This window comes from Rana temporaria, chromosome 10, assembly GCF_905171775.1.
Source record: "Rana temporaria chromosome 10, aRanTem1.1, whole genome shotgun sequence".
NCBI classification, from domain to species: Eukaryota; Metazoa; Chordata; class Amphibia; order Anura; family Ranidae; genus Rana; species Rana temporaria.
The window spans coordinates 54639247-54658764 of NC_053498.1; the positions used below are offsets into that span (position 1 = coordinate 54639247).

At 44.7% G+C, this 19518-nt stretch overlaps 1 protein-coding gene across 1 annotated transcript in view; it reads right to left on the reverse strand.

Moving 5' to 3' along the window:
* The window catches only part of LOC120916575 (excitatory amino acid transporter 2-like), a 227378-nt gene that overhangs the window by 128936 nt on the left and 78924 nt on the right, over positions 1-19518 (reverse strand). The window contains exon 2 of the mRNA XM_040327625.1: positions 10321-10493. Coding sequence (XP_040183559.1) covers positions 10321-10450 — 130 coding nt within the window. The 5' untranslated portion in view covers positions 10451-10493. The remainder of the gene's footprint in view (positions 1-10320; positions 10494-19518) is intronic.

Consider the following 19518-nt stretch of genomic DNA (forward strand, 5'->3'; position numbering starts at 1 on the left):
CGGGCCTGCCATTAAAAGGCTTCCACGCATGCGTCAAAGTCATTCGACGCATGCGAGGGACAGCGGGCGCTCGGACATGTACGGTAGGTCTGTACTGACGACCGTACATGTCCGAGCGGGCAGGATTCCAGCGGACGGTTTTAAAACACGTCCAGGAATATTTGCCCGCTGGGAAACGGCCCAGCGGGCAAATGTTTGCTGGAATTCGGCCCGCTCGTGCCTACACACGACCGAACATGTATGCTGAAACTGGCCCGCAGACCAGTTTCAGCATACATGTTTGGTCGTGTGTACGGGGCCTTAGACAGACATTTGGAATTTCTTAAATGATCCTGAGGGTTATGGAACAAAAAAGTCAAGTGGAAGACCCCAAAAAATGTCACCAGCACTGAGCCGGAGGATCCAATTGGCTGTCCGTCAAGACACTGGACGATCCTCGACCCAAATTAAGGCCCTTACTGGTGCTGACTGCAGCCCCATAACCATCAGATGGCATCTGAGACTGAAGGGCTTCAAAAACAAAAAACGTCTTCAAAAACCTTGTCTCCTTGAACGCCACAGAACTGCTCGTTTGGACTTTGCAAGAGAGCACCAAACATGGGACATTCAAAGGTGGAAGAAAGTTTTATTCTCGGATGAGAAAAAATGTAACCTTGATGGTCCTGATGGTTTCCAACGTTACTGGCATGACAAGCAGATCCCACCTGAGATGTTTTGTACGCGCCACAGTGGAGGGGGCGCCATAATGGTCTGGGGTGCTTTTTCCTTCAGTGGAACAATGGAGCTTTAGGAAGTGCAGGGGCGTCAAACGGTCACTGGCTATGTCCAGATGTTGCAGAGAGCATTCCTCATGACTGAGGGCCCTCGTCTGTGTGGTAATGACTGGGTTTTTCAACAGAACAATGCTACAGTACACAATGCCCGCAGGACAAGGGACTTCTTCCAGGAGAATAACATCACTCTTTTGGCCCATCCTGCGTGTTCCCCTGATCTAAATCCAATTGAGAACCTTTGGGGATGGATGGCAAGGGAAGTTTACAAAAATGGACAACAGTTCCAGACAGTAGATGGCCTTCGTGCAGCTGTCTTCACCACTTGGAGAAATGTTCCCACTCACCTCATGGAAACGCTTGCATCAAGCATGCCGAAACAAATTTTTTAAGTGATCAACAATAACGGCGGAGCTACTCATTACTGAGTTTATGTTTGGAAGTTGGATTTCTGTTTTGGGGGGGGTTTAGTTTTTTTTTGGAGGTGTGGTCCTAAACTTTTGATCAGCTGAAAAACAGCCTGTTTCAGTTTATTCATTGTTTTCATTAAATTGAATGCTCAAAAATTTATTTGTCTCACTCTCATTTTTTCTTGTTGCATGTTGAAGCTCTATTTGGAACCTTGTTAAGATCCAACAATGTAAAATATGATTTTTTTGCCATTTTTCAAGTGGTCTTAAACTTTTGATCAGGACTGTATATGGCTAGATAAAAGCAGTGCTGATGCGGGTGGACATATCCGTACGTCCTCCCGCATTGACCGCTCATGCGCACTCTCTAAAGCATTCAATGGCACGATCTGTGACTGCTGTGTCTGCCACATACTGTAGATCATGATCACTGTAACCGGCCACTGTAAGCAGCTTCGATACCATGTGATCGCGGTCGAGCTACAGTAGTAAACAAGGCTTTAGTTCATCATGCCTTGTTTACTACTGTGTGATTGGTCACATTGATCACATGTACCAGGGCCAATCACAGCGGTGACCACTGACAGCATCACAGTAGTAAATAAAGGTTTAAACACTTGAGGACCGCCGCACGACGATATATGTCGACAAAATGGCACAGCTGGGCACAAGGGCGTACATATATGTCCCCTTTAAGAGCCCAGTCGTTCGCACAGTGCGCCACTGACGGCACGCTCGCGACTTGGTCCTCTCCTCTGTGACTATCCCCGTGGGAACAGCGGACCCAATCGCCAACGGTGTCCCGCGATTGGGTCACAGAGAGGAAGAACGGGGAGAGGTAAGTGTGAACACACCTCTCCCCGTGCTTCCTAGTGTGGCTGTCATTGATCGTCTGTTCCCTGTGTTAGGGAAGGACGATCAGTGACATCCCACGCACAGCCAAGCCCCCCCACAGTAAGAAAACTCCCTTAGGGCACACTTAACCCGTAGAGCGCCCCTCCTGGTTAACCCCTTCACTGCCAGTATCATTTTCACAGTAATCAGTGCATTTTTATAGCACTTTTCGCTGTGAAAATGACAATGGTCCCAAAAATGTGTCAAAAGTGTCCGATGTGTCCGCCATAATGTCGCAGTCACGAAAAAAATCACTGATCGCCGCCGTTACTAGTAAAAAAAAAATATTAATAAAAATGCCATAAAACTATCCCCTATATTGTAAACGCTATAACTTTTGCGCAAACCAATCAATAAACGCTTATTGCGATTTTTTTTTTTTTACCAAAAATATGTAGAAGAATACTGTGACAGAACCCACTGTCACTGTGTGTTTTGAAAGGGACTGGGGGCTCGCCTCCTACCGACAGACTATGGGCCAGAAAAGATACTGGAGACCTGGGACATGCTGGCACTGAGATAATGTAATGTAATGTAATGCTACATCCCTTCTCCCCCACCCCCCCCCCCTCTGGTTGCTGTGTCTAATTGTGTTGATTCATGACACATAGACAATGGTCCGGACTGGAGACATCTCTCCGCAGGGGGTGTGTATTGAGAGACTGCCTGCTTACCATAATCTCATTAGGTATCTGTAGCCTGTTTCAATGTACAAATGTTCAGTTCCCATTGGTTGTTCCTTGTCCCCTTCCCCTCTTTGGCAAGGCTAAGGGGAGTGTCCCTAACTGTGTGTAAAACTGTATGTCTTGGAATTTAATAAACAGTTTAAGCTCTGCATGTTTAACCCTCAACACCTGTGTGGATTGTCTCGTGATTGAGGGGTTAAAGGGGTGTTCCAGGCATTTTTTGTGTTTATTAAGTCAGCAGCTACAAAAGGTGTAGCTGCTGGCTTTTAATAAACACACACTCACCTGCTCCACATTCCAGCGATGCGCCGACCGGGGCTCCGCTCCTCTCCCGGCCGGCGTCTTCATCCTAAGTGTGGGCACCTGCCGTGACAGCTTTCGGCTTCACGGCCGGGCACCCACTGCGCATGCGCGAACGGCGCTGCGCTCTCTCATTGGACGGACGATCGCATGGGACCTGTCATGTGTCCCAGGCGATCGCCTACTGCAGCCCCCCCCTGTAGGCGATTAAGCTATTCGCCTACAATGCCCCTCAGCGGAAGGAGGAAGTGGGACAGGAAGTCCCACTCCTCCTGAAGCCCCCACTAACCCCCCAAAAAAATTACATGCCAAATGTGGCATGTAAGGGGACGAAGAGTGGGTTAAACGGAACTTCCAATTTTGGATGGAACTCCGCTTTAAGGGCTGGTGATGGCGAATCTGCAGGCTGTGGGTGCGTTTGGAGGACAGGAGACACAGGTATGGCGGATGTGCCCACCTGGGGTATCTGAGATCAGTCACAAATACGTATCAGCCTAAACTGAGGAAAAAAAAATATTTTTATATATTTTTGGGGGTTATTTATTAAAGCAAACAATATTGATTTTTTTTCGAAATTGTCGCTCTATTTTTGTGTATAGCACAAAAAATAAAAACCGCAGATGTTATCAAATACCACCAAAAGAAAGCTTTATTTGTGGGGTAGAAAGGACGCCAATTTTGTTTGGAAGCCACGTCGAATGACCGTGCAATTGTCAATTAAAGCGACACAGTGCCGAATCGCAGAAAGGGGCCAGGTCCTTTACCTGCATAATGGTCTGGGTCTTAAGTGGTTAATGAAAGACCAAAAACTGTAGGGTTTCACCAATGGCAATACTGCTAATGGTATTGGTGCTGACACTAGGCATTTTCGCGAGTATCGGTACTCGCGAAAATGCACCGATACCCGAACCGAAGTCGGTTCTCAGCAGAACATGTGAACAGGCAAAAAAATAGTTCGAACACCGTTAAAGTCTATAGGACACGAACATGAAAAGTCAAAAGTGCTAATTTTAAAGGCTACTATGCAAGTGATTGTCTCAAAAAGTGTTTGGGGACCCGGGTCCTGCCCCAGGGGACATGCATCAATGCAAAAAAAAGTTAACTAACATTTTTCCAAGAGCAGTGACTTTAATAATACTTAAAGTGAAACAATAAAAGTGAAATATTTAAATCCTTTAAATTTCGTACCTGGGGGGTGTCTATAGTATGCCTGTAAAGTAGCGCATGTTTCCCATGCTTAGAAAAGTCCCTGCACAAAATGACATTTCTAAAGGGAAAAAAAAAGTAATTTAAAACTGATGGCGGGGGGCGTGGTCTGGAGCTGCATGTAACAGGACGTGCAGAGTGACAGCTCTGCTCGAGACCCATCCTTTTCACTGATCCTGATTCCATATTCCCTGCCAAAGAACACCTGAAAGCTCCAGGCACTCTGCTCATTCGCAAGGCTTCCATGTCTCCTTCTAAAAGATCTGGGGCCATCGCCAAATTGGCCCAATTTTGCCATGACGAGCAAGATCCTAAGGAGGAAAATGGCGCCGACCCACCTCATGTGGATGGGGCTCAGGCCTCCGGAGACACTGCCAGAGTGCTGGAGGCGATCGCCCTCTGCCAATCCACCCTAACAACAAGAATCGAGGAGGTGAAGATCGACATCTCCCTGATCCGGCAGGACGTCCACAAGCTCCGCGACAGAGTGCCAGGTCAGCCACGTGGAGGAGGACCTGCATCCTCTCCAGGTTACTACAGAACAGCTGCAATACCATCTGAATGCGGTCCTATCCAAGCAGGATGACATGGAAAACCGCCTAAGACAATGTAACCTGCGCTTTGTGGGCATCCCCGAGAGGTCGAAGGGCGTGGATCCCCCTGCATACCTTGCTGATCAAGACGTTCAGCAGGGAGTCCTTCTCTTTGACGTTCTGAAGGACCGTTTTCATCAGTCCAAACCGATTGTGTGTAGGCCCCATAGGTTATTTAACCTTAGGTTAAAAAAATGAGAACTTGCTTTAAAATTTAACCGATGGACTGGTAACCGATAGGTCAAAACAGATCATTAGTATGCAAAAGCATCAGTTAAAAACCCGCGCATGCTCAGAATAAAGTTGACGCATGCTTGGAAGCATTGAACTTTGTTTTTTTCAGCACGTCGTTGTGTTTTACATCACCGCGTTCTGACACAATAGTTTTTTATACTGATGGTGTGTACGCACAACGGACCATCAGTCAGCTTCATAGGTTAACCTAAGACAACGATCCTTCAGACCGTTGTCCTCTGGCTATCCTATCGTGTGTACAAGGCCTCAGACTCACCCAGAAAAGATGCAACATCGGCACCGTGAACGTGGCGGTGTTCCCGAACTTCTCGGCCGAGGTCCAGAAGAAGAGAGCACGCTTCACAGAGGCTAAACGGCAGCTCCGTGTACACCATCTCCCATACGCGATGCTCTTCCCGCCACGGCTCCGCGTAGTGAGCGAAGGCTGAGTGCAGTTTTTTTGAAGACCCACAGGCCGTCCTCTCCTGGCTGGAACATCGCAGCGCAGCCAAGCAGGTTCACGCCTAAATCCTCGCCACCCCGTGCATCACTTTCATTGGCCCGTCGTGACTGGGGAATCCTACTACCTGGGCAACCTGCTTTATCTAAGCCTTCTTCAGAACCGTGAGTTAGCCCACAATACTTCTCCTTCTCCTGTTCTCATCCTCCCCCCCATTACCGTTGTGCCCCGCTCCCCCCGGACCGAGCTGCAAGACGATGCCTTCCCCCACCATTATGATTGCTTTGTGTGTCTCTGAATGCTCGCCTGCACCCGCACCTCGCGAGACTGGATACCCCCCCTGCACCGTTGTGCGCTCTTCAGTTTGATCGCCCCCCTGACCCCGCTGGTCACCTCAAGAAAATGGCACTTGTGCCACCCAGGACTGCCACTCCCCAACCTCTGTTTCCCTGGCCAGCCTCTGCCCCCCTGATTTCAGTGGATGGCAGTGTGTTGAATCTTCCCTTCTGGTCCAGTGTCTATGCAGACCGTTTGATTTTTATTTTAATATGTTTTGTTCTCCCCTCTTTGTGAATCTATGCTGACATACTGCGAGCACCAAACCATTCCTCTTATATTATTGCCTATGGTATTAGCCCCCCTCCTTGTACCTCCAATGCCCTGCACTAACGTGCGGCGGATGCGTACACTCCAGGGTTTTGCAGTTGTGGCTTGGCGCCCCTCGACTGGTTCCCCCTGGTCCCTGGGTGCCCGGCACGCACTTATGCTTTGATATGTTATGTGTTATGTTACTTTTAATGCCTTTGTATTATATGCTGTCCCCTGGGCGTCTGACTGCGCATTCTGCCCCCCCTCTTCCATGGCTTCCCTTAAGATTGTGACCTGGAACGTCCGGGGTCTTGGAGAGAGGGCAAAGCGTGTAGCGGTCCTCTCCCACCTTAAATCTCTCAGGGCTGACATCTCCATCCCCATCTAACAAGCCAGAAGCAAATGTGCCTTAAAAAACCCTGAGTGGGCTGGTTATATCAGGCCCCGCACACCTCTAATTCCCATGGAATTGCAGTTCTTATAGCTAAAACGATGCAATTTCAACTTCACACCCTGGGCAGGTCATTGTTTTTACATGTCACCATTGGGGGCCTTGAGGTTCTCCTCCTTACTTTCTACATCCCTCCCCTCTTCCAGTTTGCCATGCTGCGGGAGGGTGATGCCTTCATGGCCTTCATGGCCCGGCACCCCTTGGTGCCGGCCGTCTGGGCTGGAGACTTCAATATAGTTATTGCTCCAAGCCTTGATAGACTAAGCCCCACTGCCCCTTCCCTCCCAACACCTGACATCACCAGATTCGGGGAAGTTCCTGACTGAATTTGCTCATATAGACACGTGGCGGCACACTTTTCATGCTTCACCCCCTCACACTCAGCAATGTCCCGTATAGACCTCATCCATTCTGGCGCACCACTCTATACGACCTGGACTCAATCCAGCTCGAATGGGATCATTATTTCCGCACAAACGACGGCTCCACTTCGTTCGGTTCTGTCTGGGAGGCCTTTAAAATGCATGCTCGCTTGATTCTGACCATGCAAATTAACAGTCACAAGGCCAACTCCATGGCGCTGCTCTGCCAGGCGGAGGAGAGCCTTGACACCCTTGAGCAAGTCTTCCAAAATGACCCCACTGCTGCCAACGCCTCCCGCGTCCGTATGCAGACCAGACTCACAGACCAGCTGCATTTTGAGAAAGCCAAGCAGGGAATTTTTTTCAGTAAACAGTGCATATTTGAACTCGGCAAGCGAACTGGCAAGCTCCTTGCCTACCTGGCACATCCGGTGGTGGTCTCTCCCCAGCTGGCTTCCGGAGCCAGGATAACAGACCCTGACCAGGTGGCTGCAGAGTTTAGGTCCTTCTATTCCGAGCTGTACTCCTCTACTGTTCAACACCCCCCAAGACGAGCTCCCGGCATTCCTAGAGGACATTGACTTCCCTACACTTACACCCCCCCAGGTGGCCCAGTTGGAGGCGCCTATTACCGCAGAATGCATCGCGGAGGCCCTGGCACTGCTCCCCACGTCTGAAGCACTCATCTCAGACGCACTCCCTCTCGAGTTTTATAAGCAATTTAGCGAGACCCTCATCCCAAAGCTCTGTCAACTATACACGCACATATTCGATACAAGCTCCCTTCCGGCGTCCATTAGCGAAGCCCTAATTGTTCTCATCCCCAAGCCAGGCAAGGACTCATTGTTTCCGGAATCATACAGGCCCATATCTCTCCTTCAGCTCAATCAAAATTCTGGCCAAAATCCTAGCACTGCGCTTCAACAAAGTTATCCTCAGATCGCGGCTATAATGAATTGTCGGGTCCTGGCAATACAGATACTGGTATGAATATTAGGTGGAACCCCGAACCAAAATTTAAAAAAAAAAGTGTGGGGGTCCCCCCCAAATTCCATATCAGGCCCTTCTGGTCTGGTACGGATATTAAGGGGGCACCTGTGCCATTTAAAATGGCGTGGGGTCCCCCCAAAAATCCATACCAGACCCTTGATAACCCGAGTAAATCCAAGATGCACTTTTTAAATTATTATTTAATTTATTAAGGGGAAAAAAAGCTATTCAAATCTGCCTGGCCCTATATGAAAAAGTAATTGCCCCCTACCATGCTGAATCATGAATGGACTGTGATTAACCACTTTTTTGGAAAGCTGAGTTAAATTTCACTTGCCACACCCAGGCCTGATTACTGCTGTTAGATCAAGAAATCACAAAAATAAAAGCTGTCTGACAAAGTGAAGCACGCTAACAGATCACGAAAAAGCCTTTTATCATGCCACAATCTAAAAGAATTCAAGAACAATTTGGAAACAAAGTTATGTACATGTATCGGTCTAGAAAGGGTTTCAAAATAATTTCTAATGCCGCGTACACACCATCACTTTATGTGATGAAAAAAAATGACGTTTTTAAAAACGTCGTTTTATGTCTTGTAAAAAACGACCAAAAAAAATTGAAGCATGCTTCAATTTTATGTGTCGCTTTTCAAAAGTGCACTTTTTACTTCACAGAAATTGACCGTGTGTAGCAAAAAACTTCTTTTTCTAAGACGTTTTTTCATCCACGCATGCCCAGAAGCTACTTATGAAGCAAGCTTCAATGGTAAAACGTGGTGGAATGTAACCTCACTTTGCAAGAACATTGTGAGAAAAACGATGGTGTGTAGGCAACTTCGTCTTTGAAAATTGAAGTTTCAAAAACGTCATTTTTTACTTCACAGAAAGTGTCGTTTTTTTTCATCACATAAAGTGATGGTGTGTATGCGGCATCAGGCTTTGGAACTGCAGTGAACCACAGGGAGAGCCATTATCCACAAATGGAGATAACTTGGAACAGTGGAATTATGTAGTTTTGTTTATATCTTGTTAAGTTAGTTTAGTGAAGTCTTAGTCATATTAATATGTATTAGTACATAGTTACTTAATGAAGTTATAGTTGGTAATATGTGTTCATATAGTAGATGTTTGGTTAAGACATTACTTTAAGTTTATAGTGTTACACGTGGGCTTGTCAATCAAACTCCATATGACTCTCTGAGTTAATATCTTCTTTTGGTATAACATATTGCTGAAGTTAACAGAAATGAATATGTGCCATTCAAGGTTCTAAGTTTCTGTGAGGTGATGATGTTCATATGTAAAGATATATAAGCCAACAGTTTGAGATGGAAGACACATGACACACTCACACGAACACACACTCAGGTGACACACAGACACATCCACTTTGAGAGATGACACTGACATATTTACACAAAGACATGTAAGAACAGCTGAATTTTACCAGAAGTCTAAGAACGTAATTTCCTGCTTCTTTTTCACTTGGGACAAGACAATAGTCTGGAACCAGAACACATGCCTTCATAAGCTAACTACAGCACCATCTATTCTATTTCATACATTTTTACCTACACTGAACTAAACTGTTATTCTTTTTTTCCATTGTATTTATGATGCCACCTGTGTGACAATAAACTCACACTTTGTTTTCAAGTCAGCCTGACTATGAATGCTATTCATTCAGAAACACCCTTGAGATACAAGAATATTAGATATTAATAACTATTCTTCAGACACCATCACTACTATGTACTAATACACTGGTTGATTTGCATCCCTGCTATTATTATTTTATGTAGGGGGTTACACCATTGTTTGCACATTGCAGGGTGACACATTACTACTATATTTCAATACATTGGTTGATTTGCACTGGATATTCATTTATAGGTTTTACCATTGCACTTATAAGTGTAGGGTTGGGCTGCATTTGTTGGCTTTTTATTGGTATACAGAGGTCAGGACATACTGATCGCCATAGTATGGGGGGGGGCACCCCCACCCCCATTGTGCAGATGCACACTGACACTGACAAATTACCTTCATCCCACAGTCACAGACCATGAAGAAACATCCACGTGCTGGTCATGCCCACTTTCAAGTCACGCCCACATGTGTGCGATAGTGGTGCCACATTAGCACCCTCCCTTTTACCTCAAACACCACCATAACATCCCCAAATGTATTTATTTTATCTGGAGCTGCCCCTGTTCTTCATCAGGACTAAGAGGGCAGATGATAGAGTGATGCACAGACCACTGCAAGGAACTGAATCATGCAAAAAAATGTAATAAAATATTGTTATTATTACTATTGAAAGTATGAACATCTACCGTAAAACAAAGACAAAACACTGCAGTTAATCATATACCTCCTATAGTTAGGATCAAGAGAAGATTTCTTCTAAACCAGCTACAATACTTTGTCAAACAGGGTTTGGGAAATTCTTCTAAGCTCAAGTGATGTCCATCAGAAATGGGAACTTCAATGTGATTAGTCATCCTAGATATGTTGGTGAGTCAATGGCCAAAGTCAGGGTACAACCTGAAAAAAAGGACAGTTATTTAAATGTTGTGTAAAATTAATGTTAAATTAAGAAATCAAAGTCATTTTTTTTATAGAATATGCCCCTATGTCCAGATTGTGGATTTAAAGGGTCTATTCACACTGTTGCGTTAAGGTAACATGCACTTTACAGCAACATAATTACATAATTGCATGCATTGTTTTTCTTTTTTTTTATTATCAAATTTTATTTTATTGAGATTCGACATAACAGTCAAATATAATACAAAACATATATTTTTCATATTACCAAAAAAGAACTACATAAGCATACAACATCCCAAATTCCAACAAGATTTGTGTGACCGTGTGTATGCAACACAAGTTTGAGGCAACACTCCGTCAGAAAAAAAACAGTTTTTCTTGTGTGCACGCAGCATTACAGGAAAGGGAATAAAAGGGCAAAACAAAAAAAAAAATTCCCCTCTTAACGTACACTGTTATTAAAAATGTAATCAATGCCGACACATCCACAGTTAGGGAGCCCAACCTCCTGCCTGTTCAGATTCCTAGTATCCCTCAATTATACAGTCAGTCATTGCACCCCTATTCAGTGGAGAAATAGAATATTGAGATCGTATTGACTACTAAGTGATTGCCAACCAACTCCTAAGTTACACCCCGTGAGTAATTAATCAATCTAAACTATGAAAAAAATAAAAAGAAGAAGTATATAATTTGTCCTTGTATGAAATTCATAATAATTGTTGTCCCTCATAGTGTGTGGGAGAGAGAGGGGAAGAAGTAGAACGGAGGTATATAATATATATATATATATATATATATATATATATATATATATATATATATATATATCGCTACCCCTGAAGGAGCCGCTGGTTGAATTTGGGGATCGGCCTATTAAGTTACCCTGGCGTTGTCTAAGGGTGCAATTGTAGAGACAAACAGTGAGCGAAGGTCCAGACAGTGAATAAAGGTTTTTTCCAATGCTTTATTTTCCAGGCCAACATCAACATCAATTGGGAAGGACAAAGTTGATGAATAGAGAGAGAGGAAGAACCTTGCAGTATTAGGCCTGGATATTAAATAGAGCAGTCAGTACTGCTCTGCGTAGTACCAATTTGTAACTCGTCGCCACTCCAACTGGGTCAAGTGCCCCCGGACAGACCCCTCTTTACAGGCCTGACAGCCGAGATGTCACTTAGGATTTCTGGGAGGAACAGGCCTCTCTCACAGACCCGGCTCGGGCCTCTGCCACAGGCCAATTACAATAACTGAGCTAAATAGATAGATGGAGCGAATCCTCCCAGTAGATTTCTGTATCGGTCACCAGATGACAGCAAACATACCTGTCAGTACTCTGGTCACCGGATCCCCAATTGGTTTGTTCAGGCTCTGTTGGACGACCTGCCCCTGGGTCCTCCTCAAACCGACTCCCCAATCGAACGGCACCCCAATCGAACGGCACCCAGCCTGGGATCCTTTCAATAGAATCGGGAACCCAGCCAGTCACTGGGGTCCCTTTGTACCTCCGGATGAAGTTCCAAGTAGTCTGCAACTATGGCCAGGTGGGCGAAGATTTTAGAACACATGACACCTGTCACAGATCTACTCCTCTCCAGCACGCCCTGCGAGGGAAAAGCTCCTCTGATTGGCTGCTGGAGAAAGTTACTCTGCCAGAACCCCTCTGGCGCCAACTGCTGGCCAGGGATGACATTGCATCCCTGGACCACAGACTGACCCAGTGGACATTTCTGGAATGACAGAAGTCCCAAAATTTAAACAAATAGTGAATGGGAGCAAGGTAACTCTCCCATTCCCCACTAACTTTAGCGTAGTGCCCATACTGAAAGAGGCTTCTAAGGGCCACACTACCACCAAACACCAATTGAATTGACTACTTACTATCCAGGAAAAATAAATAAATATGGGCCAGATTCAGGTACATTTACGTTACGCCGCGGCGGCGTAACGTATCCCATTTAGGTTACACCGCCGCAGGTTTACAGCGTAAGTGCCTGATTCACAAAGCTCTTACCTGTAAACTTGCGGCGGTGTAACGTAAATCCGCTCGGCGCAAGGAAATTTCCCGACGTGCTTTGCGCGAAATTACGGCACCCCGACGTTTTTTTTGAACGGCGATATGCGTTACGTCGTTTTGTATTCCCGGACGTCTTACGCAAAAAAAAAATTGAAATTTGACGCGGGAACAACGGCTATACTTTAACATGACGTAAGAGATTGCGACAAACGCGCGTATCTTCGTGGATCACCGTAACTAGTCATTTGCATATTCTACGCCGACCGCAATGGAATCGCCACCTAGCGGCCGGCCTAGAATTGCATCCTAAGATCCGACGGTGTAAGTTGACTTACACCTGTAGGATCTTAGGGCTATCTATGCGTAACTGATTTTATGAATCAGCCGCATAGTTAGAACGGGCGGATCACAGAGATACGACGGCGTATCAGGAGATACGCCGTTGTATCTCTTTTGTGAATCTGGCCCTATGTATTTAAAGCGGAGGTCGGCCAATTTTTTTTTCTTTTTTAAAGACCGCAGCTACAAATACTGCAGCTGCTGACTTTTAAAATAAGGACACTTACCTGTCCAGGATGCAGGCGATGTCGGCACCCGAAGCCGAGCTTCCGCCACCATCTTCGGTTAGGGAATCAGGAGGTGAAGCCTTGTGGCTTCACTTCCTGGTTCCCTACTGCACATGCACGAGTCATGCTGCGTGATCCGAATGGTCCCTGCTCTCTTCTGGGACCTGTGTGTCTCCCAAAATACAGCGGGGGGGAGTGGCATAGATATCCACAGATAATGCGGCTATCTATGCCCGGAAGTGGGAGCAAATACTGTACCTGTATTAAACGGGTATCTGCTCCCCCATCCCCCCTTAAAGCTGTCAAAAGTGACACCGGAGGGGGGAGGGTTCCGAAAAGCGCAAGTTCCATTTTTGGGTGGAACTCCAAAAATTCCCCCTAATTCCTTGAATTATTTAACTCTCCGCCTCATCACACAAAGTGCATTACCTAACTAAATTGAGTAAGACCCTGGGAAATGCCCCCATCGCTTAAATACTGTGACTGGAGCTGATCTTATTGCCCCAATCCTTATGTGTCCACACTCTTACCACCTAAAAAATATGTACTATACCACCTCTCTTATTTCAAACCACTCATCCAACTGCCAATGTAATTCCCTTTTTTGGGGGTAATACTAGAGCCCACGCTTCAACACATATTCCCCCTACGCACATGTGCATGCATGTCCACGTACATATCCACTCACATATGTGTACACACATGCTCTAATACATATGTACATAAAAGGAAAGGAAAGAAAAGAAGAAAAAAAAGGCTAATATTAAAAATCATCAGCTTCTATAACAACTTCCAGGGGCACTTATACTGAGAACATGGAGAGCAAACAATTTATATATGCTTAGGTCAAATACAGTGTTCACTCTATCCTATCTCTGGCGTGTAATACTCCCAGCCTGCCCATATCTCCTTAAACTTGTCCTGTTGGTCTTTGACTGCATACACCCATCGTTCGGCTTCCATCTCTCTTTTCCAATACAACAAAGTAGGGCATAGAGTCTGTTTCCATAACCTAGGTATTAATAGTTTGGCTGCATTCAATAAGTGCGGTGTAATACTTTTTCTATAAGATTTAATAGACACGGGCGCCCCGTGAAATAGAAAATTAAAAGGTGTAAATTTCATGGGTCTAAAGGTCAACTTTTTGACCCATGGGGCAATCGCTTCTCAGAATGGTCTAATCTTGGGGCACGTCCACCACAGGTGGAGAAGTGTACCTTTCTGCTCACAGCCTCTCGGGCAACAGGCATCAGCTGTTGAATACATCTGTGCCAGCCTAACTGGAGTCTGATGCCACCTGGCCATTAATTTGTACGACATTTCTTGTACGTGGAAACTTATAGATGTAGAGTTGAGTTAATCAGCTTTTTAATTTAGCATCTGCTATATGTACACACAAAGATTCAAATGTAGTGAGTGAATTTAACCACTTGCCGACTCGCCCATAGCCGGCTACAATACCCAGCCATACTCTGCCATACTCTGCCATACCCAGCCATACCCAGCCATACCCAGCCATACTCGCCCATGGTCAGCCTTGCTCGGCTGTACTTGGCCTCTGTATGTGGCCAGGCTGTGGAAGTCTCACACATGTGGTTTTGCCATACTCGGGAGTAGGAGAATCTATTTTGGGGTGTCATTTTTGGTATGTAAATGCTATGTGTTAGAAATATTCTATAAATGGACATCTTTGTGTTAAAAAAAAATGCGTTTTAACCACTTCCCGCCTGCCGGCAGTCATCATTTAATGTCCTTGACTTTGTGCAGGAATATCAGAATGATGCCTGCAGCTACAGGCATCAGATATCAGCTTTATCATGCGGCGATTCCCTACACCGGGGATATGCAATTAGCGGACCTCCAGCTGTTGCAGAACTACGATTCCCATGAGGCATAGCAAGACTCTGACAGCCACAAGCATAACATCCAGATTCAGAGGCATGATGGCACATGTAGTTTTGCAACAGCTGGAGGTCCGCTAATTGCATATCCCTGCCCTACACCATAAGAATGATCATAGTGACTGTTCCGCCTCTTGATCATTCTTATGGGAGGTGAGAGGGGACCTCCCTCCTTCCCGCCATCCTCCGGTGCTTCTACCGACTCTCCGCTATGATCGAAGCCAGTTTTTTTTTTCTGGCTTCCCAGTCTAGAGGTGAGATGTGGGGTCTTATTGACCCCATATCTCAATGTAAAGAGGACCTGTCATGCCATATTCCTATTACAAGGGATGTTTACATTCCTTGTAATAGGAATAAAAGTGATCAAAAAATAAATTTTTGGGAAAAAAGTGTCAAACTAAAATAAAGTAAAATGAACAATATTTTTTTAAAGTGCCCCTTACGCACTGCGGTATCTGAGGTATCACTGCGAATGTAATGCCGTGTACACCCGGTCGTTTTTCGGCATGAAAAAAAATGAAATTTTTTCATCATGGAAAAAAAAAACTACTTTTTTCCAGCTTCATCATTAAAAACGATGTTGCACACACCATCGTTTTGGAAAAATGATGAACAAAGCGCGGTGACGTACGACGGAACTCTAAAGGGGAAGTTCTATTCGCCTTTGGCCTGCTTTTAGCTGATTCCTTGTTAGCAAAAGACGATTCACGCTTTTTTGTCTGTTACAGCGTGATGAATGTGCTTACTCCATTATGAATGGTAGTTTTACCTGAACGAGCGCTCCCGTCTCATAACTTGCTTCTGGGCATGCGCGGGTTTAAAACGTCGTTTTTTCCCACACACGATCATTTTTTACATCATGAAAAATGGCATTTTTTCCAGAAGCCGAAAAACGATATGAAGCCCACACACGATCATTTTAAATGACATTTTAAAAAAAATTGTTTTTTTCATGACGATGATGTGTGTACGCGGCATTGGAGCGAGAACAATAATTTTGGCCCTAGACCTCCTCTGTAACTCAAAACATGTAACCAGTAAAAAAAATTAAGTAGCAAAGTTTGGCACCATTTCATGAGTGTGTGCAATTTTGAAGGGACACATGTTGGGTATCTATTAACTCAGCGTAACTTCATCTTTCACATTATGCAAAAACATTGGGCTAATGCCCCGTACACACGATCCGATTATCGGACGAATGATCGTCCGTTTTTTTTGTATGTTAATCTCACATCGAATCTGATGAGTTTACTAAAGTCACGAAAATTCTCGTACGGCAGAATAAAAAAAAAAAATGTGATGTCATGTGTTGTAATGCATTTGTATTGCATTTTCGAACGACAGCTGTACTGATTATACGAAAATCGGACGATCTGGCATTGTACGAAAAAAAAAATTGTGCATGTCCGATAAATAAAATCGGATGAACTGTCCTGATCGGCTCTCGAAAGCGCTGTACTAATGATCCGATTATCGTACGATCGTTTAGAAAGCGGCATTTTCCGTACGATTTTTGGACCGTGTGTACGGGGCATAAATTTACTGTTTTTGTTTTTGTTTTTTAAAGTTTCGAAAGAATGCTGTGCAAATACTGTGCGAAATAAAAAGTTGCAATGACCACCATTGTATTCTCTAGGGTCTTTGCTAAGAAAACATATATAATGTTTTGGAGTTCTATGTAATTTTCGAGCAAATAAATTATGAATTTTACATGTAGGAGAGAAACTTCAGAATTGGCCTAGGTGCTCCAGAACGCCTGGAGGTGCTCCCTGCATGTTGGGCCTCTATATGTGGCCACGCTGTGTAAAAGTCTCACACATGTGGTATCGCGATACTCGAGAGTAATGGCAGAATGTGTTTTGGGGTGTAATTTGTGGTATGCAATAATTTGTGTGTGATAAATAACCTGCTAATATGCCAATTTTGTGGGGGGGGGGGGGGGAATCTTGATTTTTGCAAAAAATCAGGTGTGATCAATTTTCAGAGATTGGCACCATAGCTTGTGGACTCTTCACAAAGACCAACTAATATACACCAATCTGTACTCATTTTTACCAAAAATATGTAGCAGTATAAGTTTTGGCCAAAATGTATGAAGAAAAATTACTAATTTGCTAAATTTTATAACAGAAACAAAAGAAAATCATTTTTTTTTTATCAAAAAATTTAAAACCAAACAGTGATTAAATACCACCAAAAGAAAGCTCTATTTGTGTGGAAAAGGGACAAAAAATTCATATGGGTATAAATGTCATTCAAATTGTGAGCACCGAAAGCTGAAAATTTGGTCTGGAAGGGGGTTTAAGTGCCCAGTGGTCAAGTGGTTAAAGGCCTTAATAGGAATTAAAATGTATTAAAAAAAACACACCATTTAATGGTATCTCCAACCGGCTATAGGTACGCTACCCAAGACTGACACCAACGCTGAAAAAGAGGATAAGATTCCCCGTTGGGCAAATTTGCCACACGTAGTATCCCTATCTCGCCCCCATGAACCTAAGAATCCCACTTCCTTCCCCGGGGGGGAAACCAGGGGTATTCTTCTAGTGGAGCCAAGGGGGATATCTGAGGAGCATATTTACCTACTTTATTCAATTTATCCCACACTAATAAAGAATTCCGGGTTAGGGGGGTGTCCAACCTGAGAAGCCCCTGGATATACTTGGAATCCATGGGGCACCCGCCAGATTCCTCCCTGCCATGGTCTTCTCTAAAGGAACCCACATTTTACTTGAGGAGTCATGGCACCAATTCAAAATATGAACTAAAGACATAGCTTTGTAATACAAGGCTACATCTGGTAACCCCATCCCCCCCTTCTAGTTTGCTTCTGCGCAAAATGTCGTAAGCCAACCTAGCCCTTCCATTTTTGCAGGTCCCCTATTTTCCCTGTCAATAAAGAGCCATAATTTAGGTCATATTAAAGTTTTGGGTCCGATGTAATATGTACCCCCAAATAAAATAAATAGTCACTATTCCAAATGAAGGGATATGGGTGTTGCAAAATCCTTGCCATGGCTGGGGGAACGTGGCTTGGTAAAAGTACAGACTTTTCAACGTTTATTTTGAAATTAGATAGAGTACCGAATCTATAGACTTCAGACATCAATACTGGTAATGATGCCTCTGGGTGGAGAGATACAATAATAAGTCGTCGGCATATGACACTTTATGTTCAACAGACCCAATGCATGTCCCTAATACCTCCAATATTTCTCCTCACTTTACAGAGAAAAAGCTCCAATATCATAGCAAATATTAGAGGAGATTGTGGACAGCCTTGCCTCGTACCATTACGTATGAGAAGTGTACCATTCACCTTGACTCTAGCTCTTGGGTCCGCATATAGTGCCATAACCCAGCCCATCATGCGATCACCTAAACCCACCCCCTCAACACTTTGGTCATAAAGACCCAATTCACCCTATCGAATGCATTGATAGTACAACCCTTGGAGTTTTATCAGGGCCATGTTGCATACAATGGAGAATATGAAGGGCACGAATAGTGTTATCTCTAGCTTCATGACCCTTCATAAAGCCTGTCTGGTCTGGGTGAACTAACTTCACTAAGTGGTCCTGTAGGCCAGAATCTTAGCTAAGAGCTTAGTGTCGGAATTAAGTAGGGAGAATTAAGGTCCTTCCCTGGTTTAGGGAGTACTGTAATATAAGCCAACAAGGCTTCTGCAGGAAAAGGATTAGAAGCATTAAAGTGGTACTAAAGGTTCAAATGTTTTTAAAAACAAACAAACATGTTATACTTACCTCTGTGCAGCTCTTTTTGCACAGAGTGGCCCCGTTCCTCATCTTCCGGGGTCCCTTGGCGGTTTTCTCGGCTCCTCCCCGCATCAGCTAACCCCCCTGGGAAGCGCTTTCCTAAGGGGGTTACCTTGCGGGCGCGCTCCCGAGTCCTACATTTGCGTCCATAGACACGAATGCCAGACTCGGCCCTTCCTCCCTCGCCTGCATCATTGGATTTGATTGACAGCAGCGCAAGCAAATGGTTGCGCTGCTATCAATCTATCCAATGAAGAGCCAAGAAGACCGGGCCAAAATCCAGCGCGTTCGACGCAGGACTTTCAATGGCTCAGGAAAGTAAACGGCGGGGGGGGGGGTTGGGGGCCACTAAGCATCGGATGTTTTTTCACTTTAATGCATAAGATGCATTAAGGTGAAAAAACGGGAACCTTTACAACCCCTTTAATTGAGTTGAAGTAACTACATAGTGGGGATGCTAATACAGAAGAATTTCTTATAATATATATTCGTCAGGCCATCCAGCCCTGGACTTTTACCTATTTGCAGGGCCACTATTTCTCTACTCAGTTCATCAATAGTAATTGGACGGTTCTATTTCTTCGATAACCGCGGAGGGCAGTGCGCGCAGTGCTGAGTCTTTGATATAATCTGGTATTTTAACAACTCGCTGCCCCTCCATGTCACTCGATAAGGATGATAGGGACAGTTGGATATTATATAAGGCCTTATAGAATCTATGAAATTCTGCCGCTATAGATTGAGTTTTAACTATCTTTT